This window comes from Herpailurus yagouaroundi, unplaced genomic scaffold (genome assembly GCF_014898765.1).
Source record: "Herpailurus yagouaroundi ecotype Mexico unplaced genomic scaffold, PumYag 163, whole genome shotgun sequence".
NCBI lineage: Eukaryota > Metazoa > Chordata > Mammalia > Carnivora > Felidae > Herpailurus > Herpailurus yagouaroundi.
Window position 1 is genome coordinate 11,333,692 of NW_024412404.1, and position 26,013 is coordinate 11,359,704.

General features: G+C 54.8%; 1 protein-coding gene across 20 annotated transcripts in view; it reads left to right on the forward strand.

Moving 5' to 3' along the window:
- The window catches only part of COL13A1 (collagen type XIII alpha 1 chain), a 146,443-nt gene extending 122,931 nt beyond the window's left edge, over positions 1-23,512 (forward strand). For 8 of the 20 annotated variants that reach the window (XR_005793453.1, XR_005793452.1, XR_005793459.1 and 5 more), the window contains 9 exons: positions 1,589-1,630; positions 2,544-2,570; positions 3,502-3,582; positions 7,315-7,350; positions 10,130-10,183; positions 11,198-11,251; positions 12,272-12,307; positions 18,137-21,162; positions 23,061-23,512. Coding sequence is in view for 9 of the 20 variants with exons in the window: in XM_040485247.1 (XP_040341181.1) it covers positions 1,589-1,630; positions 2,544-2,570; positions 3,502-3,582; positions 7,315-7,350; positions 10,130-10,183; positions 11,198-11,251; positions 12,272-12,307; positions 17,183-17,269; positions 21,124-21,162; positions 23,061-23,063 (459 nt within the window). In the remaining 11 variants the exon portion in view is untranslated. Of the gene's footprint in view, positions 1-1,588; positions 1,631-2,543; positions 2,571-3,501; positions 3,583-7,314; positions 7,351-10,129; positions 10,184-11,197; positions 11,252-12,271; positions 12,450-17,182; positions 17,270-18,136; positions 21,163-23,060 lie in introns of those variants that run through there. The other 12 variants (XR_005793461.1, XM_040485247.1, XM_040485240.1 and 9 more) reach the window with 7 other exon arrangements.
- Positions 23,513-26,013: the final 2,501 nt, after the last annotated feature.

The window sequence follows — 26,013 nt, forward strand, 5'->3', positions numbered from 1 at the left end:
TACTGGTAATAAGGGTCCCCATGTTTGAGAATGTTTGTGCCAAGCACTGTTCCGAGCCCCAGCTGGGGAGGAGCTCATTCCGTGCCGTGCAGTCGCCATGAAAAGGACGCTTGGGGGGAACGTACTCAAAAAATAGAAAAATTTTTTCTATTTAAATGAAAACCCAGCAGAGAATCAAATTATATATATATATACATATATATATTTATGATAATCATCATAAATATATATATATCATGTATATGTATCATATATATAATCATATATATATAATTAATGATAATCATCATTAAGTACGGACGTATTCAAATACATTTTACGCCGCATCAAAAAAGCGTGGAAGGAAATAAGGCAAAATATTAGTATTCAGATGTTTATTCTTTTTCGTTCTTTCAATCCCTTGTAATTTACAAAGGATTTTAATGGGTCTGTTATTAATTATTTTATTTTCCAAATTATCATACGGTAAAATCGACGTCTGTATAGTTCGTGAATTTTATTCAATACATAGGTTTGGGTAGCTTCGACCACAATCAGGATACGTGAACTACTTATTTATAATAAGAAAAAAAAGCAGTAAACTTTTTCACAAAAGAAAATCGAGTTTCCAGAGGTTGAGCCGGGAAGTCCACAGACCCAAGAGACATTAGAGGTACCAGTTCTGCCCGGTGTAGGGAGCTCCTCTCTGATGGCCTGGCAGAGAGGTCACACCCCAGCCACACTCCGTGGGATTCTAACCCTGGGAAGACAAGAAGAGCTTCAAAGTTGAAATGGGGTGAGCAGCTCAGAAAGGAGCAGGCAGGACTTCCCCTTGCCTCCTGGGTGACTGACTGTGGGCAAATGGATGTCCATTCTGATCAGAAACAGAATCTGCAATGAACAGCATCCTCCACAGAGAGAGAGAGAGAGACCCCCTGGGTCCCTCCCCCTTCCCTGCCCAGTGTGAATCTGTTCTACTTCACTGTGCCTTCGAGGGAAGCAGAGACCAGCGGTCTCTCTTACAGACCTGAGGAGACTTGAGGGACATTTTCCCAAAACTGCTCAGCGGCCCCCCCATTCCACATAACCAATCTCTGCTCCTTGAAGCCAAAGATCTCAAATTCAAATGCCTGCAAGGACCAGGCATGCAACAAATGAAGGTAAAGGTCGAGGTCAAAGACAATAGGGGGTGGTGGGGACTGGGGTCGTTGGACGATCTCATGCCCCAGAGGGGAAACCTCTTATTCAGCTCTAGACAGTTGTTGCCATGCATGAACAAGAGTCTTAGTGCTGCCAGATGTTTTTTTTTCTTTCTTTCTCTCTTTTTTTTTTTCAAGAAAATCTGGAAGTCTAGACGTTTCAACAGCATTTCCTGGCAATGTTTGGGTTTGGTTTTTTTTTTGTTTTTTTTTTTAATATTGTACAGGTTAATCAATTGCTGTGAGTTTCTGCCCTGTTCTAAGCCTTCTTTTGGGAGACAACATGCTGGGCAGTTCTGTCTTCCTCTGGCTTTGCAGTCAGTCCCCAGCTGGACCCTGAGCCATGTCAGAAGGAGAGGCCGCTTGGAGCGTAACAGGCAGTGGGCTAACCATCTCCCTTTGGATTCTAGGTTCCTGGGCCCCCAGGGCCAGAGGGGCCTCCCGGACCTCCGGTAAGTTTGGAGGGCTTGTCAGTGTTTCAGTCCACTCTAACCGGGCCCCTGACGTCTCCTCGCCGCAGCAGTCACTGGGGTCAACCTCAGAGGCCTCAGGTCACTGTCACGGCCTCCTCCCAGGGTGGGATTTTCTCAACCGCAAACCCCTCCCTACTCCTTTTCCTTCCCTTGCTAAACAGGCACCACCTCAGTGACACCAAGGAACCTGGGTGTTGCCGGGTTTCCCGGAAATAGTTGAGTGGCCGGGCAGCCTTGGGGTCTGGTCCCACGGCCCTGCAGGAGTCCCTCTGTCACTAAGCTCTGCCCTTGGCCATCAGGCGTCTGCTCTCCTGCTTCCTCTTTCTGCTATCTGGCCAGCAAAATGATCTAGATTAATAGAGACAGTGATTTAAGACCAGCCCCAGTGGATCGGCCTTTCCATGGTTACAGGTGATAAGATGAGGCCTTTATAAGGTCCCCAAGCATCCTCAACCAACAGATGCTGGTCCTTCCTCTGTGGGGTTCACAGTCCCCAGGGCACTGTGTCACCCACTGTCACTGGCAGAAGTAAGAGTAGTAATGATGAGAGTAGCCAACATTTCTTGAGACTTCTTGTGTGCCAAACACTGCTCCAAACACTTTGCATATGTTAATTTATTCCACTTTTGCTGTGTTCCTTCCAAATCTTCCCTTCGTGAGACTCTAGGTCAGCTGTGGGGGTTACAGAGAGACTGTCAGTCCCTGGCTGGGGAGCCTGGATCAGACCCCACCCCAGGGAGGCCCAAGCACAAACCCCTTTAGCATCCCCTCTGCTTCCCCTGGGCAGGGACCCCAGGCCCTTGCTCTTTTGTGGTCCAACTTGTGGACAAGGTATTTTTGACTTAACCAGAAATGCAGTTCTGAGACACCCCTGTTTTGCTTCCAAATGCAGGGACTCCAAGGTGTTCCTGGACCAAAGGTAAGAAGAGGTCATGTGACAAGTGCTGGAGCAGGGGAAGGGGCGGGGGGGTGCCGGTGAGGGCTGCAAAGGAAGAAAGTCCTTCAGAGACAGGTGGCCCAGCTGACCCCCTCCCTAAATGGAATCGCGTGGCCCTCTAGCCAGTGGCTACAATCAGGACAGAATGAAGTCCTACAGTCCTTTTCACATCCATCATTGACACTGGGCAGGCTTTGGATTTAGAATTTTCCCATCCATTAATCCACCCAGTGAGTGGCAGGGTAGATTCTTAGCAGATGATGAAATCCCTTTCCGTGTGACCCACCCCAGATCCTTCACTCTCCTTGAAGTTTGGGTGGGAGACAGAGAGGGGTGTAGTGTGGGCCCCCTCCCCGGGTCCAAACCCACTGGTCTCTAGCCTGGAGGTCTCCCAGGCTCCCCGCTCAAAAGCATTCCGACTGGGTAAGAGGGGCTGGGCGCTGATGGCCTAGTGGCCCTTACTTCCTGCCCCAGTATACTTCAGGGGACTGTTGGGCAATTTCTTGTCCCAGTTAGTTCGCAAGCCTCGGGGTTCCCATGCTGGCATTTCAGGCACCTGCCAGTGTCTGGAGGGCCCCACTTTTGCTGCTATACAAGTGGTCACTTAGGCCCAAGCCCCACCTGGAATTGCCCTGTGGGCTTGTGTCCACTCCACCCCCTTTTCTTAGGGGGACCTCCCAGTCACCACAGGCATACTGAGGACTCGAACTGAGGGAGAGTCAGGCTAGGAATTCAAGGACTCCTGGAGTCTCCAGCCTGCCATCCCTGGGCCAGCCACCTCCACCGCCTCCCTCCTTCATCCTCTACCTGCTCTCATCTCCCCAACCCACCCCACCCTCCAGGATCCCAGAACGCAAGACTGAGGTGGCGGAGACGTGCCCATCTGTGATCTTCCCCCCTCCCTTTCCTTCAGGGGGAAGCGGGACTGGATGGAGCAAAAGGAGAGAAGGGTGTCCAGGGAGAGAAAGGAGACCGAGGGCCGCTGGGATTACCCGTAAGTATCTCAGAGCCAGCAGCACCGTGAGGAGCCCAGCTGGGTGGTCCTGAGGAGGCCGGGTGGTGTACGGGACCCCAGGAGAACACTGCTGCAGGTTCTCAAGCTCTGAGCATCCCTGAGCTCCGCGTGGTTTTGCTTTCCTACCCCGGGCGAGGTCATAGCCTCTAATTCCCTTACCGAGGGCTCCCTCTGGGCCAGGTCCTGGCCTGGGTGTGGGGGGAATAGACAGCTACATATGACATCCCCCCCCCCCCCCAAGGAGCACCCAGCTGGAGAGCCACAGAACAGCCTGAGAACAGCCTCTGGCCTACATGTGCCTGATTCAGAGGCAGTAAAGCTCTGCCTTCCTGGGAGCCCAGCGTGAAGGACCTGGGGGCAAGGAGACAGTGAAACGTCTTCGTCTCTCTCTTATTTTCCTACGGAGACCCGAGCAGAGCCCCCACTCTCTGCTCTTAAGCACTGGCCACGGCAGAAAAGCCTGTACAAAGGCAGATTCTCTGGTCCCAGCAGGCTAAGGCCTTTCAGATCTCTCGTCGCAGCCTGCCCTGAGATCAGATCCCAGGTCAGGGCGAGGGGCCGCTTGGGAGGCATCTACATTTCCAGACGTGGGGCCTGGCCTGGGCGAATCTTTTGTCCCAAACTCCAGGGGGCTCATGGCCTTGTCACCGCCTCGCCCTCCCTGGAGCCCTGGGCTTCATCCTCCCTCACACCCCAGAGGGGCTGGCACTCTTCGTGGCTTGGTGTTCTAGAGCTAGCATGGTCATTCGCGGTCCATCTCCTCATTTTACTGATGGCCCCAGAGAAGAAAGAGCGTCACTTGATGGCATATGTGAAGTCAGTGGTCAGGCCACGCCAGAGGCTGCTCCTTCACTGAGGCCACAGCCTCGAGACGGGGCTCATTCCAGCCACTGGGGCTTCCTCCGTCCCAGGCACAAGGCCAGTTCCCACCCCGGGAAGCCGGAAAGAACAGCTTTGTTCTCCAACAAAGAGAAACCCAGTTACCCCAGCTTGGCAGGGCTCGAAGGTCTGATTAATGTAATCACAGCAACCAAACAGCAAGAGCGAAAGGTATGATTCCACGCTCATTAGCGCATCAAATGTAGGACCATTTAAGGAAAGAGCTGATGTACCTGAAAGAAAAGTGATGACTTGAACAGACGTTTTCCTGTGTCTCAGGCTATGTCCGGCATGGTTAAATGCTCCTTACTGTTAAAGAGCCTTCCTGCCCCCGCTCAACCACAGATCTCTCCTTGCCCGCCTTCACGGCCCCAACACCCTAGTGAACACTGGGGACTGGAGCCAGGGGTTGCAATGCAAACGGCACAGAGACCAAACAGGTTGTATAAACAAAGAAAGTGCCAGAGGAAAGACAAAGTGCCAGTCTACCTTCAACCTGTCAACTTTCTTTTTTTTTTAATTTTTTTTCCCCAACATTTATTTATTTTTGGGACAGAGAGAGACAGAGCATGAACGGGGGAGGGGCAGAGAGAGAGGGAGACACAGAATCGGAAACAGGCTCCAGGCTCTGAGCCATCAGCCCAGAGCCTGACGCGGGGCTCGAACTCCCGGACCGCGAGATCGTGACCTGGCTGAAGTCGGACGCTTAACCGACTGCGCCACCCAGGCGCCCCCAACCTGTCAACTTTCAATAGTGAAACGGGCACAGGGAAATACTTTTGCTAGCTTAGGAAAACAACAGAGCAAGCATATTCACAGCTGGCAACAGATGGGGCCTTCGGAGAGACAATAGGGAGGAGTGGGGACTGTGGCCCATTGGAGACCATGGGTCCCTTCTTAAGGAAAGCCGTCCCTCCTCAGTTCAGCTGACTGTTGCCTTGGGGGAATGAGGGTCCAGTATTCTGGATAGTCTCATTTTTCAAAGGAAGCTGGACATCTGGCATTTTACACAAAATCTCCCCATTTTCTAACGTGAAGTCAAAATTCCTTGCAACTCTGCAGATTGTGCAAAATATGTCAGTGGCCCACATATGCCCTGAAAACCTCCAGTCTGTGTCCACTGCTCCAGATCTCTCAAGATAACTCAGTATTAATGCTGCATAGACAAAGTGTGTGGATATTTAGCGAAAGCTCTGATTTTTGGCTTCACCGCAATATTGTATGCCATATGGTAGGAGTCTGCTTTTCTAGGACATCCTATTCAGTTCCTCCTGTTTGCCCTACAGAAGTGGTTCTCAGGGCTGGCTACACACTGGAGTTGCCTGGAGCTTTCCAAACATGCCATTACTCCCAGCCTCATTCTTGGAGACTCTGGTTGAGTTGGGGTGGGGTGGGACCCAAGCATCTGTATTATTTGACATGTTCCCCCAGGAAATTCTCATGTGGCAGTGGGGTTGAGAACCACAGCTTTCTAGGCTGTGAGTCAAGATCATCCTGGAACTTTTGTGATTCTAATACTGAGAAGGAAGTCCCCGGAGGACCCTACTACCCAGCACCCTTTCCACTGCCCTTCCTTGCCGGGGGGCATCGCCCCGCCGTACAATCCTGAGGCCTAGGCGCATTTCTTTTTCCTTTTTTTTTTTAATGTTTTAAATGTTTATTTATTTTTGAGGGAGAGAGAGAGACAGGGCACAAGTGGGGGGAGGGGCAGAGAGAGAGGAAGACACAGAATCCGAAGCAGGCTCCAGCCTCTGAGCTGTCACCCCAGAGCCCTACCCGGGGCTCGAACTCATGGACCACGAGATCATGACCTGAGCGGAAGTCGGACACTTAACCAACTGAGCCACCCAGGCACCCTGGCCTAGGCTCATTTCTGAACTGCTGGAAGCAGTTTTTAAGAACTCAGTCCTTACGGGGCCAGAGTGTCTCCACTGCCTTCTCTGTGGTTTGTCACATTGGAGTCATTAGACAAATTCCCCGCTGGTTTTTCTAGGTGGGTCTCAGGGGCAGCTTCCCAGCCTATTCCCCTCTCATATATCACTGGATGCTGCATTGCAAATGGTCTTAATAGCATCCCGCCCGCCAGCCAGTTTACTCCAGGGCGTACGTGGCCTGAGACCTTTGTCGCAGTCAGCGGCCCCCAAAGCCTTCTTCTATAAAAGGGCCCTTGTTTGGGACAACACGAAAGGATCGAGTTCGTGCTGAGTCTTGCAAACTGCAGTGCCAGAGAAAGGTCAGGCATCGTTAGCGCTAACATCCGAGCCCCAACGCTGGAGCAGAAGCAGGCTGGCTTCTCCCCCAGGTTCCCAACTCAGTACTGATTTCCTCAGGGTTCCCCAGCATGGCCTGGTCTCAGCAGCTGTGCCAAAGACGCTGGGAAGACAACCCACCGTCCACACAGGCTTGTCCCTCTGCGGTGAGACTGGTCCTGGGGAAGGGATGCACTACCTCTGGTTCCAGACACCTTCCCACGAATTCTCTTTCTGCGTCCCTTTCTCCGGGGCACTGGAAGCCCCTGGGAGAGGGGTTTCTGAGAGGGGATAACAGGCGAGAGGGAAGCAGGGGGCGCTGAGGATCAGAACGGCCATCTGCACGGATCTCCACCGGCCTGCTCAGCGGTCGGCCACACTGCACCCAGTGTCCGTTTTTGTTGGTTTCCGTGTGAATACCATTACCTGTCCTCCCAAGCCTATTTCTCCCGTTTTGTTTGATTGCCAGCATTTGTGTCTGTCCAGAGTCACTGCTTCACTCACCTCTTCCCTCCCCGGTCCCTTTTTCTCCCTCCCGTTCCTCCCCTCCCCTTTTCTTGGTCAAACTGTTCCCTTCGTCCAGGGAGCTTCAGGTTTGGACGGCAGGCCTGGGCCACCGGTGAGTGTCGCTTCTCCGTTACCCGTCATCCCACCCCACCCCACCCCCGGCCTGTGACCCCTCTCGTCTGTCCCTGTCCCGCTGTGGCCTCGTTTTTCCCCGTGAGTCATGCCTCATCCCGCCACCAACACCAGAAAGGTACCGTCTGCACTCAGTTCAGAAACGCTTATTCGGGTCTCTCGGCCAAAGACGGATTGGCCTTCGTCTGAATTCCCCCGGCCATCGTGTGAACCCAGGGTCCTCAAATCTGAATTTCCTGACTGCCGGGCACGGGGTGGAAGTCTGCTCCAGCGGCATAGACTCTGTTTCTCGCGGAGGGCCGAGTGCGGCCTGGGAGCCCAGCCCCAGGGGTCGGGACCCTGACTCACGCCCACCAAACACAACAGTGTCTGTATGTGCCTGTCATGCCGTGTTGTCTTCATGCTGTGAGCTCTGTCCATCTCCTGTCTGCCCACAAGGGCTTCCTAGTCCTGTGCAGCCCCTGTGGAGTGTCCTGGGGTGAGGACAGGTGTAGCATCTAGGATCACGTGGGACGGTCCCAGCTCAGTGTTCGGCAGGCATGTTGTAGCCACTTCCTGTGGTGCCGCAGCGGCCCCGCGATTCAGCAGGGGGCTTATGCAGAGCAAGTCAGGAACATTCGGGTCCCCTCTTCATTCTTTTCTGATTCCAGAAAACAGGCATCACTACTCATGACTAGAAAGCGCCTGGCCCTTCTTCTCGTGACAAACAGCTGAAGCATCAGAAAAAGAGTCTCTCCTCTCCTCTCCACCTGCCAGGCCCCTCCCAGAGCACCCCGGGAGGTCTTTAGGGAAGTGGCTTTCCCACTGAAGCCTGTCACCTTCCCAGGGTATAGGGATCACTGACCACCGAGGGCCAGGAGGCTGAACTTCCCTGCCCGGGAGCCGTCACCAGAGCTGTGGGTACGCCCGGCCCCTTCCAGCCAGGGAGTCCCCACCCTGCCTTTGCGGGACACTTGTGAGGCCACGGCTGCATGGTCTGCCTAGAAGTCGAGGTTCTAATGAGCTGGCTGGAATGGCCCTCAGGGGAAAGCGAGTTTGCAGGCTTACATTTGTGGAGGTGCAGGATATCCACTTGGGGTACAGGCCGATGTACAGTGGGCCTTCTCGGGGCCCTGGAGGTGGACCTCACAGCTGGTGCAGTGGGAGCCCAGAGCTTCGAGAAGGAGCCGCAGAGCCTCGTCCTAGTGCACGTGTCCTCACCAAGCGGAGGCGGTGACGTGGCTCAGCCGAGACCACGGCCCTTCCAGAGCCCCTCTCCACCATGCGGTTACGGAGGCGACACTATACCTGCTCCCATACGGAGACTAGACCTCTTTTCCAGGCATCATTCCGGCTTCGCTCCTCCCCAGTCCCTCCCTTTTCATCCTCCTCATGCCTAGCGCACCTTCCCCAGGTGGCCCGTCAGGCGAGGGGGATGATCTGTGGCTGGAATCAGAGAAAGCAAAACCGTCCTCACAACGCGCCCCGTTCTTCCTGGACGGACGGGGGAGCAGTGCCAATTCAGAGATGCTGTCCCCTTTGGGCCCCAGGTTTTATTTTCCCTCATTAAATCAATATCACAACCTTAAAGGAAAAGTTTTATGGGGCAAATAACCCTGCCCAGCCAATACTGACATTTATTGGTGCCGAATGCGTGACATACATTCAACCGTTTTAACGGGCAGGGGCCTCAAAAGCAGATACTCGTATCATCATCCCCATTTCACAGGGAAGAAAATGGACCCTCAGAGAGCCCGAGAAACGTCTCCAATATCGCAGAGCTGAAAGGCCTGAGGGGCTTGACTTGAAGCAGGCCAGGGACCCCGGAGTGCCGTTCTGAGCCTGATCGGGGCTCCTTCATTTTTGAGGCGCCCTTGTGCCACCTGCCCAGTCCTCCCCCCCCGTAGTTGCAAAGGGGGCACCGAGAACGTCTTAGCGCTTTTTCTTTTCCGCGTGAGGTCAGTCAGCGTTTCCCCAATGGCTCGTGCCCCAGAAAGCCGCGCACAGGCCAGCCCCTCGTCCTCAAGTCCTTGTCCGAGCAGGAAATCTAAACACCGAGGCCGAGCAACAGGAAAGCTCCGAGATGCACACTTCGTCCAGTCCGGGTGGAAACTGGCGAAGATAATTGTGTCACAGTCAGCCCCGCCCCCACCCCCCGGCAGCCCCGATTCGGGAGCCAGCAGGGCACATCTCCCGGCCAGGCCAGCGCTGGCACCCGTCCGAGGCACACTGCTTCACTGTCCGGTGCAGCCTGCCCCGCGGGGCCTGGGAGCGGGTGCAGAGGCCCGGCCGGAGGCGGGAGGCCGGGGCGGTGGGGCGGGTGGGCTAAGCGGTGGCTGAACGACCCTCCCGCGCCTGCCTCTGTGTGTGCGTCTGCATCGGTCTCTGTGGCATGAAGCGCCTCCCGCTGCATGTGGAGCTGCGACGGCAAGCAGGTGCCAGCCCGCGCCCCCACCCCGGGGATGGCACCCACCCCTCCCAAGCGCTTCAGGGAGCAAACTAAGCAACAGTTCTACCGTTTTCAGCCTTGGCAAGCTTGGTGGTGAAGCGAAAGGGTTTCCCCCCTCAAATCTGGCTCTGAGGCAGGGGGACGCCTCTCTCCCCGAGGCCCCCCACCCAAACAGGAACCCGCCCCAGTCGAATGACTGCCCTGAACGAGCCTGGCCTCGCCAACCCTGAAAATGGGCCTCTGGACCTTGCTCATCTCCAGCGCCGGGCGGGGCTCCCGGGGCTCCCCCTGGCACCGGCCCCCTCACGTCTGCTTTCTTTCGCCTCCCCAGGGTACTCCAGGACCAGTCGGAGTTCCAGGCCCAGCGGGACCAAAGGGCGAGAGGGTGAGCGCTCGGGAACCCTGCACACCAGGGGGGTGGTCTGCACACCAGGGGCAGCGAGTGTGAACACCAGGAGGGGGCCAGCGCCCCAGCCCGGGCTCAGCCGCGGGTCCTTAGCCCCCACCCATTCCTCCCGGAGCAGCCGGTACCTCCTTGTCCTCTCCCAGTGACCTTCACAGCAGCCCGTGGGGGAGCCGGCCGGCCTGGGTTGCTCACTTTATAGCTGTGAGCGGACAGACGGACAGCTTCCCGTGCTAGGCTCCTAGTCACCTGGCATTAGTCACAGGCTCAGTCTGGCAAGGTCCCCGGTGCTGCTGGGACCAGACACACCTAAACCCTGTATGATTGAGGAAGACAGCATAGAACGGAGTGCCAGGTGGCATAAGAAAATCCTGGCAGTCAGGAAGACGGGCGTTAGGCCAGCTCCCACAGTCACGTCTCCCAGCCGCAGCCAGGGGAGTGGGCATGTGCGGTGCCGGTGGGGGGCTCGGCTCAGGGGACGAGGAGGGCTGCCCGTCCCGTCCGTCAGCTCTTCCCCAACCAGGCCCGCGTGGGGCGGGTCACCGGAGAGCCGCTGGGACACTAGACCTCCTCCCTAGGTCACAGGCTTCCCTGAGATCACAGCCACTTTGGGAACCGGGATGGCTGCTCTCAGAGGGGACAGTTGTGGCTTCAAAGAAGAAATCAAAGCTCTTTGCCTCTTCCACACCTTCGCTGTCCATGCTCATGTCCTGCGTCTTGTTCCCCTCCCCGGCTTCTGCTTGAGGGCCAGCAACTACCTTCAGGACAGTGTCCGGTCTTTCCAGAGGGCCTCGGGGGATGGGCTCTGCTGGAGGGAGGGAGGTGCCGAGGCACAGTCCACACCAGTCAAGCCCTCCGCTCAGCCCTTGCTTTGCAGTGACGGCTCTTTGAGGGGACTGGAGAGGTTTCCTGGGTTTCACACAAAAACAGAAAACGGTTGATGGAAGGTTGTTGCCCCGTCAGGGAGGGCTCATGGGTTTCTCTCTCCTGTTTCAGGGCAGCAAAGGCGACCTTGGGATGACAGGACCATCAGGAGCGGCTGGGCTTCCTGTAAGTGTCGCGGGACGGGAAGTTTCTCTCCGCCTCTCCCTACCCCCAACAGAGCCATCGTCACAACAGAAAACCCAGAGCCCGGAGCAGACATCCAGAGCTAAGCCAGAACGCTGATTTCTGTGACAGAGGAGGCTGCCAACAGCCAACTGGCCGTGGAACTTCCCTGCCGGGCACTGCTCGAGGCAGTGCTTGGGACGCGTGGCCCCTGTGGGGCCTCAGGTCCTCAGGCATGAGGCAAACGCATACGAGCCCCTCCCGCTGCAAGCCTCTGTGTTCCGTGCAGTGGGGGCCTCACAGACGAATGTGTCAGCGGCCCCTGCCGTCGAGGAGGGGCAGAATCAAATCCACAACATCGTAATGCCAGAGGGAGAGGTTTCATGAGAGGGGCGGCTCTCCCAAGAGACAGCCTTCCCAATTACGGCAGATTTTCCCGTTGGGTTGTTCTAAAAGTTGGTCGCCCAAGAGAGCCAGGACCTTTGTTTCCCACCCACTGGAAGGTGGGAGGTGGTACATCTGTTCACCAGTTCCATGCCCAGGCAGCTTTGCTCAGGCTAACCCTGGCCGGTCCTTGCCTTGTGCCGTTCCCCTAGCTCAAGACAATGGAGAACAGCCTGTGCCTTGAAAAGAGGGTATGAGCAGCTTTGGGGTCATTTCTCTAGCAAGAGCCTGGCGGGAGAGCCATGCAAACACCTCTTCTGCCAGGAGAGTTCTCTGTGTCCAGGCCGTGTCCTCAGCACCTGGCACTCATTAGCACGAGTGAGCTAGAAGAATAGAGCCACCGGCCCGGGGCTCGGCTGCAGCGAGAGAAAACCAGGACCGTGTTCTTGGCTTTGCCCATCACTCATTATTTGTCTCTAGGTCAAGCCCCTTTGTCCCCCTTCTGTAAAATGGGGATAATTAAGCCTGTCTCTGATGAATCAGACATCAGTGAAGACCTTTATGATCCTGGAAGGAAGGACAGGATGGCCATCCTGCCTTTTCTCATTAACGCGTCTTCATTTGTGCGATTTATTACAGGGTTTACATGGACCACCCGGGGACAAAGGAAACCGGGTGAGTCTGAGCCTTTGCACTCTGGCTCTGCTTACTAATGTCTTCATGATGTGGTGGAATGATCAATTGGGGATTCCTGACCCAACATGGGCAGATACAGTTTTTCCTGGCAAATCATCCTGAATTAAAAGGCTTTATAGTGAGGGGCTCACTGTGTAGCACGCAGGCAGCCTGAGGCCTAATCCTGAAATAGAAGCATGGATTTTTTCCACAAGACAAGGGGAGACTGAATCCCAGGGTGGCCATCAGATTAGCATTGCCATCCAGCAACGGGAGTCACGTGCCCAGCTCTCCCTAGGGTGCCCTGATAGCGGACCCCTAAATGGTATTTTCTGAAACTTAGTTTCGCCAGGCGTCCCAGGCCACTGGTGAGAAAGAAATAAATTCCAGTTCCAAGCACAAGCAGACAGCTGTTGTAAGCAGCCAACCCTTTAAAACATCATCACAGCCATTATTTCTCTTGGAAAAAGTCAGCAGGACCATGAAATGAATTGCACCTCCCGAGGTCCTTTGCTGTCCCTTTGGTTCCTGCCGTCACCAGCAGGCCACAATTGCTGAATGTCCACAGCACCCATGGCCATATGGTGGTACACGGTGGATGACACAAGACGCCTCTGGGCCCAGCAGGGACCACTGCACTACATCCGACCGAGAGATGGCCACCGGGTCCCTTCATAGAGCGTCTTGTCTGCTGTTCCCTCCCAGTGGTTCTCAGAGTGTGGCACACAGCTCTCAGAGGCCCAAGCGCATCTTCTAGTGGGTCATAATATCCAAGGGTCTTAGAGGTAGACGAGAATGAGCGGGGGAACGGATGGAGAACAGGCCAGAATCACAACAACATAGACTGAGCTCACGCAGACAGAGGCACAGCAGATCGCTTTCAAACGCTGGTCTTCTGGCTGATCTTCGAGCGCTGATAACCGTGTTCGCGGCTAGAAAGTGCCAGAATCTGTATGCTCATACCTTATATCCTGTCGTTTCAACTCAAGGTGTGTTTACTGAACTCCTTCTATCCCTAAATTGTCCTTTCTGGCAGCGGGTCAAGAGCACCTCAATTTGTTCTGTGGCCTCTATAAGTAAGAGGAATCAGGCAGAGGGACCCCTACCAAACTGTCCGCGGAAAACCAAGTCTAGAAATCACTGGAAGAAACGGACCTACTTCCGGAAATGTGCTGGCTGTTCAGGCAGGCTGTGGAAGCCCACCTTCCTGACTGCGACCACCAAAAAAAAAAATTGATCATTCCACCTCTTAGCTGGCACACTAATTCCCTTTCTAATTTATTTCTACAGTGCTCTGGTTGTCTTTGCCATGCTCAATTAATACTTTTTGAACGATTTCTTAAGACTTTTCCAGTTGGCTTGAGGCAGTGAGCCATTTGGAGGCCGCAAAGCCAGTCCTCCGGTGGCAGTGATCGTGTTGCCCTAGACGTGGAGACAGGCAGAAAGATGCCCTTGTCCCAGCTGGAGGGGTGGCAGGAGGCTGGAGGTGCTGATGTCAGGGACTGGGGTTGCTGAATGCGCCAGTGAGGTCCCAGGAATCCACGGGAGAATATTTCTTCTCCACGACTCCTTCCTAGCTAAAAGTTTTACACACTTTCCCCTGCCCCGCCCGTACATTAGCAATATGCCACTTAGTAAAAGTCAAGTCCGGCAAACGGTCAAGTTGCACAAACCCGCTTTCGAGCATACTGTACAGGACAACTGACTTATTCCGAAGAGCGGGTCTCTGAATCAAGGAACAGCTTGTGTCCTCTATTCAAGAGACCTGACTCTCGGGATGCCAGAATGTGCTGGAAGAGCTCCCCCTACATCTCACCTCCTCAGACAGACCTCTTTCTACCCCAGACCCTAATGGACCTTTGGGGAGAGATGTAGAGGCTTGGTGATAAAACCTTCAAAACAAAGGAAGTTCCAAGCACAGTCAATGCTTTGCCATGGACAGTTTTTTCCCCTTAGGCTTGAAGCTCAGAGTATTGACACTTCGGTCAAGGGAAAAGCCCAGAGGGGCTTAGATGACATTCTAGTTAGAAGCCCCACTGTTGCTCATGAAGGTGAAGCTGCAGGTGTTCCAAGCCCCGCCCCCCCCCACCCCCGTAGAAGAGGGTGGCTACCTGAGGTAGCTCTCAGACTTCGCCACACGTCATGCCTGGGCCTCCGAGAGGCCCCCGGTCGCTGCACCGCAAGCCTGTTGCTCTGACTTACGGTGAACCAAGGCGCCATCTTAAAACTAGGCTTGCCTGTGTCCCACCAAGCAACGGCCTTGAAGCCTCTTTCCTGTTCGTGGAAGGAAGAAGGTCCTCGCAGTAGCCGGCAAGGCCCAGAGCCCCAAACAGGCACTTTCCTAAGGGGGACACGAAGGGCAATGGAAAGAATGTTCTGGCCTTGTCGCAAGAGACGGTACTCTTCTCGGCCTTTAACGGCCTCGTGCACTGGGCCCAGGAGCCACGTTTAGGATGAAAAAGGCGGTCACAAGATAAACGGTGGCACGGATTTGGCAATCTGGCGTCAGGAAAATTGGGTGCCGCGGTGGGACTGCCTGCCAGCCAGCCAGCCGGAAGGTCTGCGTGCACGCGGGGAGGCAGCGGTCACTGCGAGACGCGCCGTCTGGGTGTGCATGTGCTTGTGCGTGCGAGCGGCCTGCTCCCCCAGGTCCCCTTGCCTCCTTACCTCTCCTTCCTCCATTATCTCTTTTGGCCCGGGCTGGACACTTCCTTCCTTCACTCCTTCAGTATCTCTCCCCCCGCCCAACATGTTCACCCCATTACCGTAACCCCATACCCCTCATCCTTTTCTTTCCACTCTCCCAGCTGCAATTTATTTCTTCTCAGGTCAATTCATGCATCCCTGTATTTTACAGAAACCTCTGCTCCTCGACTTTAACTTGCCCTTTCCCCATCTAGAACCCCCTCTTTGCCAGGGCCTCTTTTTGTCACTCTTTGGGGGTGGGAGGCAGGGGGAATGTAGGTAAAGCTAGCACTCTACTATCTCCAGAGGGCCTCCACCGTAAAGCCATTTCCTGGGCCCTTAGAACATGGCGCCCGTGGTGCAAGCTGCCCACCTGGAAAGTCAGGACCACCGCCGACCCTCTGTTGCCCAGAGGCGAGTCATCAGGGACCTGGAACCCCACCCCCGCCAACCCCTCAGGAGCTTTGCCCACCCTCTGAACATGGGAAGCTGTGTTTACTTTTACACTGACCTGACCCAAGGTGAATAAGGGACCACATTGCTGAGAAAGTTGACCGTGGGCTTCCCATCCAAGCAGCCGGTGGTTTTGCTTGTCCACTGCTCGGGGACAGTTCACGCCATCATGTTCTCACTGGTGGGCATAGCTCAGGGCCAACACAGTCACACCTAACGCGCATATACACGTTCCCTCCTAAACACAGCGTTTTCCAAGTGAGTATTTGCACTTCAGAAAACTCACTCAGACCAGTGCACTGGCCATCACAGGGAACCCCTGGAATCAAGAAATGGGCGGACTTCCCAAAGATTCGGGGAAACATAAAAACTATTCTCGTCCTTTGCCTCCCTCCGAGGAACCTTGCAGCCCTCCACTGCAGGAACACAGTAGACGTGACAGGATGGTGTCCGGAGCCTCGGCTCCAATACTGGCCAACAAGAAGTAACAATTGCCATTGGCATCATTGTGCGGCAACTCTCACCGGCTGAGCACGTGCCATGTGTCAGTATTAAGCACTTACCGTGCACAAAGACATCACACCAAAGTTTTGAAGCAGGTCATATTATCCATGTTCTACAGGCTCAGAGAGGTTGAGTAACTTCCCCAAGACACGTTGCTAGTAATAAGCAGAACGCGCTCTGGCTCCAAGCCTTTGCTCTGATCCCGCGCTGCCCGCCTTCAAGGTCTTATCCACCTCGGGGAGCACAGTGGAAGCCCCCAGGCATTACGCCATCGGCCTTCTGCGGCTGAGGAGACCTGTTCCCAAGAAGGCTCCCCACGGGCACACTCGGCCCCTTTGTCAGGAAACCCAACATGTGAAAATCCAAACTCAAAGTCATTAAAGAACTCCCCATTGCCCCTTTTTAAATGGAGAGTGATCTTGACGCATACAAAGTGGGGTTCAATTTAGAAAGAGGATGCTTAGGGAAGTTTTGCAGAAACAAATGAGCTCCTTGAACCAACCTGTCAATATACAAATATACAAATAGCTGCCTATGATCCGGACCAGGACGGGCCAGAGACGCACGTACAATGAGAGGACCTCACAGAACCAGGAGCCACCATGAGCCCTGGACACACACGTACACATGGACGCTTGTACGCTCGTGTGCAAGCACACAGTCGTACATGCACACACTTGTACACGCATGCCCAAGCACATCTTCACATGCTCACACACACGCATGTGCACACACACACACAAACACACACACATACCCCAGGGTTCTGGATAAAATCATCTTGCCTCCTAATAGAATATCAAAGGGATGAAAACCAATTGGGACAAAAGTTGCCATGTCAAAGCCTTTCAAAAATGGACCCTCGAAGAGAAGGAAGTGGGTCCTCTGTTCATCACAGACCGCTCTGGGCTCGGTGTTAGCAACGCTGGCCACAGATAGATTCCATCGACACTTCCCTCCACCTCCAGCTTTGAGCCCCGCGGCTCCCTGTCCCCGGGCCTCAGTTTCCTCCCCTGCCCCCTGCCCACCTGCCTGAACCAAAGTCTCCAGTTTCTAGAGGAGTAAGGATGGGTGCTGGCCTCAAATCCTACTGGGAAGAAGATCCTAATTAAGAGACGGTATTTTCCCTCTTTGATTTTTCTTTTTTTCTTTTTCTGTTTCTAACCTTAACACGGGAATGATCCTAAAGTTTTGATGTTATTTTTTTCTCTCGGACTAAACCATTATTTACAGGGGGAGAGGGGGAAGAAAGGCTCTAGAGGGCCTAAAGGGGATAAGGGAGACCAAGGAGCGCCTGGATTAGACGCCCCCTGCCCGTTGGTATGTCTTCATTTATCACTTGCATTGTTCTGGTGTGTTCCTTGAGGTTTGCCAAGTTTGAAACCAAGAAGGCAAATATCCGCTCACTCGGCCAGGGAAACTCTGCCTGCTGTTGGTGTTGCCTTCAAGCCACAGCTGCAGTCATTCTGGTTGAACCCCTTTCCTTCAAAGCTGTAGAACAGTGGACGTGTGCAAATGAGAACCCGCTCCCGAGGAAAGGGATTTGGGGAGCAGGCCTTGGCCACGAGCTCCAGCATGGCTTTGGAAGCCGCTGTAGCGTTTGTGAGCCCCTCGTTTGCCTTCTTCGTTTCACGGCCCCCTCTGTGGCCAGCAGTTCAAGCTGTTTTGGGATCCTCTGTCAGGATGCAGGAGACCGCCCGGGTTCATGTCCACCGGGGGCCATCTATACCCCAGACTGGGTAGAACAAGGCTGGAGAAAGGGGGCTCTTAATATACAGCCTCCCGATGCCCACTAGCCATCCAGCTAAAACCAGTAGGGAAGCACCCCCAGACAGGCTTCTGAGGGCTGATTTGTGGCACATCAGCCGGGCTTCTCAAGTGCCTTCACAATCCATGGCTCTGAAAATGATGCTACGCTACCTTTGAAGTTCATCTGCGCTGTTTCCAATTCAGTCTTTAAATGGGGAGGGGGCTGGTCGTACATGTGCCACGGCTCAGCTCTTGTGGCAGCCAAAGAGAGCGCAGAGGTTGAATCTGGGACAGGAGGATCAACGGGGATTTGGGCCCTGCTCGTAGATGCCTCAAGGCCCTGCATCCTGGCTGGGGTAAGACTTGGGCCTCTCCACTCCACAGTCGGAGCTGGCCGGCCTCAACCTAAATAATCATCGTGGTTGGTTTTGTGAACAGGGACACCGAGGTTTTAAAGGAGAGAAAGGGGAGCCGGGGTTACCAGGGCTGGACGGACTGGATGCCCCGTGCCCATTGGTATGGCATCACCCTCCCTCGCCTGCATGGCCGACTCAGGCTTCCCCACGTGTGTGGTTCTTGCCCGCATGCCTCTCCAGCCGCCCTCCTCACGCCTCCTGCCCCATCCACTCAGTCTCCACTTCCTGCTCCTTCTCTCTGTAGACGCCAAGGGTCACCCTGCCCTGGCTGGTCCTCAGGGCCTCCAAGCATGCCCCCTGGAGCACGCAAAGCTTGCCAGATGTTTTCTCGGCTTCTTCCTCCAGCTGCTGCAAAAGCACATCCCCTTAATGTGAGCCATCCCGCATCCAACCCTCCCTTCCTAGGGGCTTCTAGCCAAACCTGCCCCCAGAAAGTCAGGAAGGTGAGATCCTCTGGACAGGTTCTTGGCAACTGTGACTTCTCTTCCTTCACACACTGCGGTTGGTTCAGCAAGCATCAGCTGAGCCCCAGGCGGAACATTTGAATGAGATGCCTGAGCCAGTCCCACACACCTTCCCGTTCCGCCATCTTGTGATGTGGCCGGGGACAGACGGGCATGCTCATAAACGTGGGTAGACTGAGAAGTTCTAGAACTGAGGTAGAAGAGGGGGCCACTCTGCCCGTTCTTCCAGGCTGCCTCTGGGGTCGTTACCCCGGTGCTACCACCAGAACTAAAGGATGGTCCAAGGTCAGGATTTTAGATACTAAACGATTCATCCTTTTTGCTTCAACCCGGGGAGACACTACAAGACCCTCGCTTGGCTTCCCTCCCTTTCATCTGCAGATGACCCACCACCGGCAAGTCTGGAAGAGAATGGAAAGGTCGAGAATGTAGTTGAGGAAGAGAAGAGGGGAGACAGGGAGGCTCTTAGGAACCCTCCCCACGCATGTGCTGGCCGAGTGGCCACAGTGCTGCTCACACCTGGCTCAGGGTCTGTCGGGCAGGGACGTTCTAGCCCCATAGCCACCCTTTCACCTCGCTGCAAGGGAGAAATGGACGGCACCTCACTCCAAGGCAATTGGCTTAGAAGGTTCCCGCTCTTCTAAACTTCCCCAGGAGGTCTAGAGTGCACGTAACTATTTTCATACAAGTAAGAGATGAGGACTCCAGGTCCCACGTCTCACCCCGGGGTCACACGAGAATTATCTCTGAAGAGAAGAGAAAAAGTTGTAGGAAAATACGCTGTGTGCCCCTGAGAAGTGACCACAGAGCCCCGTGAAGGGACTTTTTAGGACCAGTATAGACAACAAAAGAAGACTGCAGGGTAGCATGCTCCCCCTTCCCCCCACCCCTCTGCTGAAGCCCCTGCTCACTGCCCCCACCTCCCCACCGCCTGGCCTGATGACCCCCGAGCACGCAGCCATAGGACCCCCGGTCCCCCCAGAGCACCTCCACTAATCACCGGCCAGGTCTCCTCTCGGCCACGTGCCTTCCGTGGCCTGAGTACCTTGAGTTCCGCTGGCCCCCGCCACCCTGCTCCTCTCTCACACACTCCCTCCGCCTGCCCCACTCTCCTCTGTCGCCCTGCCACCATCACGTGCCAATGGGAATGCCGCCGTGGCCCCGCGGAGGCTCCTCTCCCTTCCAGAGTCCATGTGAAGTGTCGCACCACGGCGGGCTGGGGAAGGGGGCAGGTCTCCATGAAGCCCTGGAATGCCCCACCTCCCCCTGCAGACCCTCCCTGACCCAGAGGGGACAATGAAGGTCATCTTTGTTTGGTCCTTAATGCAAAGCGGCATTTTCTGCAACAACATCCCATACCGATGTGTCCTTTGTCTACGAATCTCGCTGGGGAAGTGTACATATCTTCCCTTTCTTGTTTCTCGTCGTGGCTCTTTTCCCGTCCCCTGCCCTGTGTCGTTGTGGACATGGGGGCAGGGGGAGCTATCTCAGTTTGAGATAAGTAGGCTTCTTCTGCCCTCCGCGGCGGGCCGGCTGCCTGCTACCTGCCAGGCCAGAGGTTTAGGCACCTGTCGTGGTGGATGAAATCGATCTGCGGCACAGAGGGCTCCCATTCAACCACCTCTGGGCTAACGGCTTGCTCCAGTCATCTGAAACCCCGCGTCCATCCTTTTGTGCCCTGGAGCGTGGAATTCTAGGATCTGGGCTGCAATTCTAGACCAGATCTAGGCCCCGGTTCAGCCTCACACTCCCACCTTGTCTCACAGTTTCCAGATCCCCCCAGGGTATGCCAGCGGGGGCCAGGATATCAGGGCCCGAGAAGCCTTAGGACGTCCGGGGGCTACAGGTGCTCTGTGGGTGCCACCGGCAAAGGGGACAGACGGGGCACGGTTGATCCCCATCCTCCACTTCATCTCCGCCCCCGGCCCCAAATTCCCAGTAATGGCTGAGGCTGAGCCCGAGGACAGCATCACCCTGCTGAAGGCACCTCGAGACCATGTTGCGATTCCCGTGAGGTTGCTTGCCTCTGCACCCCGCCCTCCTCCTTATTGATTAACAGATGGGAACCGCCTAGATCTCTTCCTCCTGCCTCTCAGGAAGGGAGGAAACTAAGATCATAGGAGAGCTGGGGACACCTTAGTGATCACCTCATACAACCGCACCTTCCCCAGGTTTCACAGAGGATGAAACAGGCCTCCAAGCGCTGAATGACTGAGCTGTGAGCACCTAGCATTCAGTACAGCCAGAGCAGAGACCTGCGCGGCTGAGGGCTGTTCCTAACAGGACACTCAGGTCACCGCTGCTCGCTGACCCCACAGGCTAGGGCAGCCCCCCCCCCTTGGCCTTGCACGGTGACTGCGTGTGACCCTAGTCAGTGGGAAGTCCGGCTTGCCTCCCGCGCATTTCGGAGGCTCTGCCCTGAAGCAGAGGAGAGGGATAGACAAGAGGCGAGCTGCCACAGTGTTTGCGGCCCTTGCTCCCCTGTCCTGCCTGCTCGCCGGGCTGTCCCAGAGTCTGAGCCACCTGCCTTCCTTCCTCCCCGCAGGGCGAAGATGGCTTACCAGTCCAGGGCTGTTGGAACAAGGTAAGGCCGCCCGGTGGTTTGCGGTGCCTCGGGGGACACAGGGGTCCTTGGGGCTCCGTTCCCAAGTGACATCATGCACGCACACTTTCCACGCTGGGCCTTTCTGCAGATGAGGCCGCAAGGCATGGGTCGAGAAAGGAATGATCCCAAAGGCAGGGTGCCCATTAAACATCCCATTCACTGCACGCACTTAGAGAACCTTCAAAAATGTTTTTTGAGGCATCCGCGGACCCCAGCGTACGGCGGGTCCATGTAGCCCCGCAGCTGATCTCTTCATGCTTCGTGTGGTTAATTTCTACAGCACCTTTCCTCCGAGGACTACTAGACCTTGGGGTTTTTCGTTTTGGGTTTTTGTTTTTGTTTTGTTGTGTTTTAGAGAGAGAGAGAGACAAAGAGAAAGGGAGGGCATGAACGGGGAAAGGGACAGAGAGAGGGTCTCCACACTCAGGGTGATCCCACAACCCTGGGATCTTTGTGAGCTGAGCTGAAATCAAAAGTTGGACGCTTAACCGACTGAGCCACCCAGGGCGCCCCTAGACCGTGTTTCAAAATTAGTTATCGGCACCTACTCTCGCAGCGTTCACGCGAGGTCAGGTAAGCCACATGATGACGTTTATACAGATGTCGGGAATCTAAGTTGCTTGAACTACAAACTCACTTAGCTTCTGTACCTCCTCGTAGAGACTGACTGGCTCACCACTCTACCCTTCCCCTTAAACTTAAGCTGCCAGAGCTTCCTGCTGGCACACGGGGGACCTGCTGCCCAGCGTCTCCTGGGCTCCCAGAATTCCCATCAGCAACGAGCTTTCATTTGCTCACGCTGGCCTTGGCGTTGGCATCATTAACACCGTCTAACACCACAGGGCTGTGCTCCTGAACCCAATCACCCCGCTCAGTCCGGGCCCCCAAAGCACAGGGCTCCTCTGTGCTGACTTGATGACAGCCATCAGGTCACTAATCCGGAAGCCCACCCAGGTCCTCGGCAAAGGTGGCGGCCGCGATGCTGCCCACCCTCCCTCGGCAGCCACCCTCCACCTGGCTCCCACCGAGACTTCTCACAGCCCTCCCTACGCGGTCTCCAGGTGTTGGTCTGTCCTTCTAAAAGGAGAACCCAACGTATCCAAGAGTTTGTGCGTAGCTAACCCAGCCCTGTCTCAGGGACAGTAGTGGCCCGCTTAACAATGAGATGAAGGGTTCCTCTGTGCTAAATGCCCGGAATCTCCTTAGCTCACGGGATTGAGTTAAAGGTAGTGAAACCACCAAGACACCAGGCCCAAGGTGAAGTACATGTACGCAAAGCATCCCTGAGCAGAGAAGGGAAAAGCTCAGCTTCGAGGGAGATGCCCCCCCGAGAATCCGTCTCTCCAGCCATGCCTCGTCCCTTTGGTGTGTCCCTTGAGACCTAGTTAAAACTCCACAGGCAGAGGGAAGAGACGTGTCAAATGACGTGTTTCCAAGATTTCCTTCTTCAAAGTTGCCTCTGATGGGTAGGAGATGGCGGTGGTTGAGGTTGGCAGGGGGAGAACAGCCACTGTCCAGAGCTACGGTGTCTTGGGGAAGTAACTAGAAAGCCTCCTGTCTGTTGGTCCACACCAGAAATTCAGTCCAGGTTGATGCGGTAATTCATCAAGAGCCAAGCCCCCAAAGGCCACATAGAGAGCAAGTGCCCTCTAGTGGCCAGGAAGGGGGTGACAGGAAGGCGAAAGTGATTTCCTGCCTCTGCCTTCCTTCGGGGTGCAGACAGCTCTGGGGTCTTCCGCCCAGGGGGTCGCGGGGCCCTGTTCCAGAGCTGCCCCCTCAACCCTCCAGAGAGCACACTCCTTCCCCACCAGGGAAGTAGACGCCCGCAGACCCACTGACACTAACTCTACGTTGTTTTGTGTGTTTTTGTTTTGCAGTGATGCCTCTAACCTGGGATTGGCCTGTGTGTGTGTTTGTACATAGAGTATTTATTTTTATACAGTTTTCACTTTTTGAAAATGCCGGAAGTATGATGCATCTTACAGATTATTATTAAAAAAAAAAAGAAAGAAAAAGAAAACCTTGCATATTTTGTACAGAAAATGCCAACCTCTTTCCTTTTGTTTACAAGATGTTTTGTATACGTCTACGACTCTAATACACTTTTTGTTTGTGAGTACGGGCATATGTTTGCATGATATTTGTGCACACTTATTAAGTATTGAAGCTTAATAAATTATAGTGTTCTGGTGCCGAAGGGGGCCGGCCAACACTAAGGTGCTGGCTAGCTTACGTGTGGACTCACGGGGATGTGGACATCGGTGGTGTTTTTGCCAAGAATATTTTAAGCTCTTACGGATTTTCATTATTAAAAAAAGTTAAACGTGGCAATTCCTGATCCTGATCAATCATTAAATTAAATATGTTCTTTCTTGTGAGAGCAGCAAGTTCCGAAGCAGGGGTCCTCAGAAGTAGACAGCAACTGTATGAAACTGTGAGGTCCAACAGAGGGAGGGAGGGGACTCTGAAGCAACGTCTATTGTAAGATATCCCAAGTTCTTTCTAGAGCCATGTGAACATCTCAGATTCACTTGTGCTGAAACCCTCTAGGATCCCCAGGGCTCCAAAGGGCTATTTGTTACTGCTTTTGGTTTCTTGGGGGTTTTTTGTTGTTGTTGTTTTTTGTTTTTGTTTTTGATTATTTCGTGTTTTTCTTCCTTTTGAGCGACAGTCACTAGTCACAGCTACCGCTGTTGGTGGCCGTTCGTTTGACACAGATTTGCGAGGCCCACGCACCACTAGCAGCTGGAAAGCTTGCCTCGTGGCCATTGCACTCCGACAAAGAACATTCAGAAAACACTCACAAATCTAGGCCAGACTGGCACTCCGAAGTTGTGTTTATTTGTTAATAAATAGAGGGTTACAGAGTTCTGTTCACAGCACACGGCTTAGGAGAGGTCTCAGGGAACCTGCCTTAAGTACCCCCTACGTGTGGCACACAGGTTTACTGTTCGATGTTTTACAACGTACATTGGTGCTTCCTCGGGGCTTGAAAATAACACGCTGCTGTAGGCACAGTCACACTAACGCTACGTTAGGGGGCTTCATGTTCGTGGGACCCTTGCCACATTGTGGTAAGGGGACCACCGGCTGCCCCGACCCAGGGGACCAACCATATCAACATTCTTACTCTAGACGGCCACTCATGTGTTTTGGGAATCCACTTCCTTCTCTGCATCTCAGCTTCTTCGTTTGAAAAGCAAACGAAGCTACTGAAAAGTAGACCTGGAGCTGACCTCCATGGTCACTGACCGGTCGCCTGTCCCCTCCCCACGGGGCAGAGGCCCACGCCGCCCGCCGGCACTGTCGTTATTCCTGTGGTGGGAGACTTCCAGGATGTGGCCCTTCCCGAGGGATCCTGAGTCCGGGATGTTATCAGCCCCAGCCAGGGCCGCCTTCTTCACGCACAATGCCGCGAGCCCGGCCCCACGGAACTTTCAGGAGCTAAGAAAATATTTGCCTTTTCATTTCTTTTCAATTCAGGGGGGAAAAAAGAATGTCTAATAATGAATCCAGCCAGGGTTATATTCATCTTTCCGCCAGAGCAGTCATAAAATGTAATTGTGGCCATAAAAGGGACTACGGGCCCTGAAAGTCAGAACGCTGCCCTGCCCACATCCTCCACTCCCGGAGAGAGTGGCCACCTCACCCGCTCCTTTTACTTCCTCCCACCCTGGCCGGACTGAGGTCCTGAGGAATCAGTATAACCTGGTTCCTGCAGACCCACTCCCTTTCAGGCTCTCGTTGGAGCAGTCCGACCCCACTGATGGCCTCAGGCTAGAGTCAAACATTAACTGGAAGGCTCCAGAACCTGAGCTTCTGTGTGAGCTGAGTACTCGGGGTAACTGTCCCCAGGGAAAACCCTCGAACTTTATGTCCATCCTGGTGTTCACTTCCTTATTACACCCCCCCCCCCCCCGCCCCGATGATACCACAGGGATCCCCTTCACTAGAACATAGAGAATAGCCTAGAAATATGTGTTAGGGCAAGTTTAAAAGTCAGCGTCAAGGAGAAATAAGTTGGCAGGAGAGCCCTGGATGGGCAGGGGAAGGTCCTCCACACATTTCACTGCAAGCTGCCCGGTGGTCGGAGACAAAAAGAAACAACCGGCCGGGGGCCACCCTGCCCTCCCCGGTGCGTGGCCGTCCACTGAGGTTTGACCCTCACGTGCTTCGGTGCCTCGTGTATCCTCAGCCAGGACCTCCTCCCTGCAGGGCCTCGAGCTGCACACCTGGGGCCCCCTGGGACCTTGACTCAACTCATCTCTGTGTCACATGGGGTGCGGGGACGTTAGAAGCAGGGACACCGATGGTCGAGCGGTCCGCAGAATAGATCAGGACTGACACCGGCAGAGCAGGTGCACGAGACGCGGGAGCATTGCGGGAGGGCAGTGCCGGGGGCCGGTGACCAGAGAGGGTTCACAGAGGTTAAAGACACTCACTCCGTCCCTGGGACGTGCAGCCCCTCCTGCTGAGACGTGCCTGCCCGGGAAGTGAGTGGCGCACCCAAGCCCCGCCCCACGGAGCCCATTACAGTCCTGCTGGCAAATGTTCTCTAGGAACTAAGTGCTGGGTCTTGAGACCTGTTGCCTTCTGGGGCTCACGCCCCTGCCTACCTGGAGGCTTACCAGAAGACTGACCCGGGGCCCCCCGTGGTTGACAGTGGAACAGGGTGGTCTAGGCCCACATAATCGCTCTCACCAAGGTCAGTGACTTGTGCCTCTGCAGTCACGTGGGCCAAAGGAAGCCCTCCACCTCGCTAAGGAAGAAACGACTGCCTCCACACCTCACCCCTTCTCAGCCTCCCCCTGTGCTTCCTCCCTGCCAGGC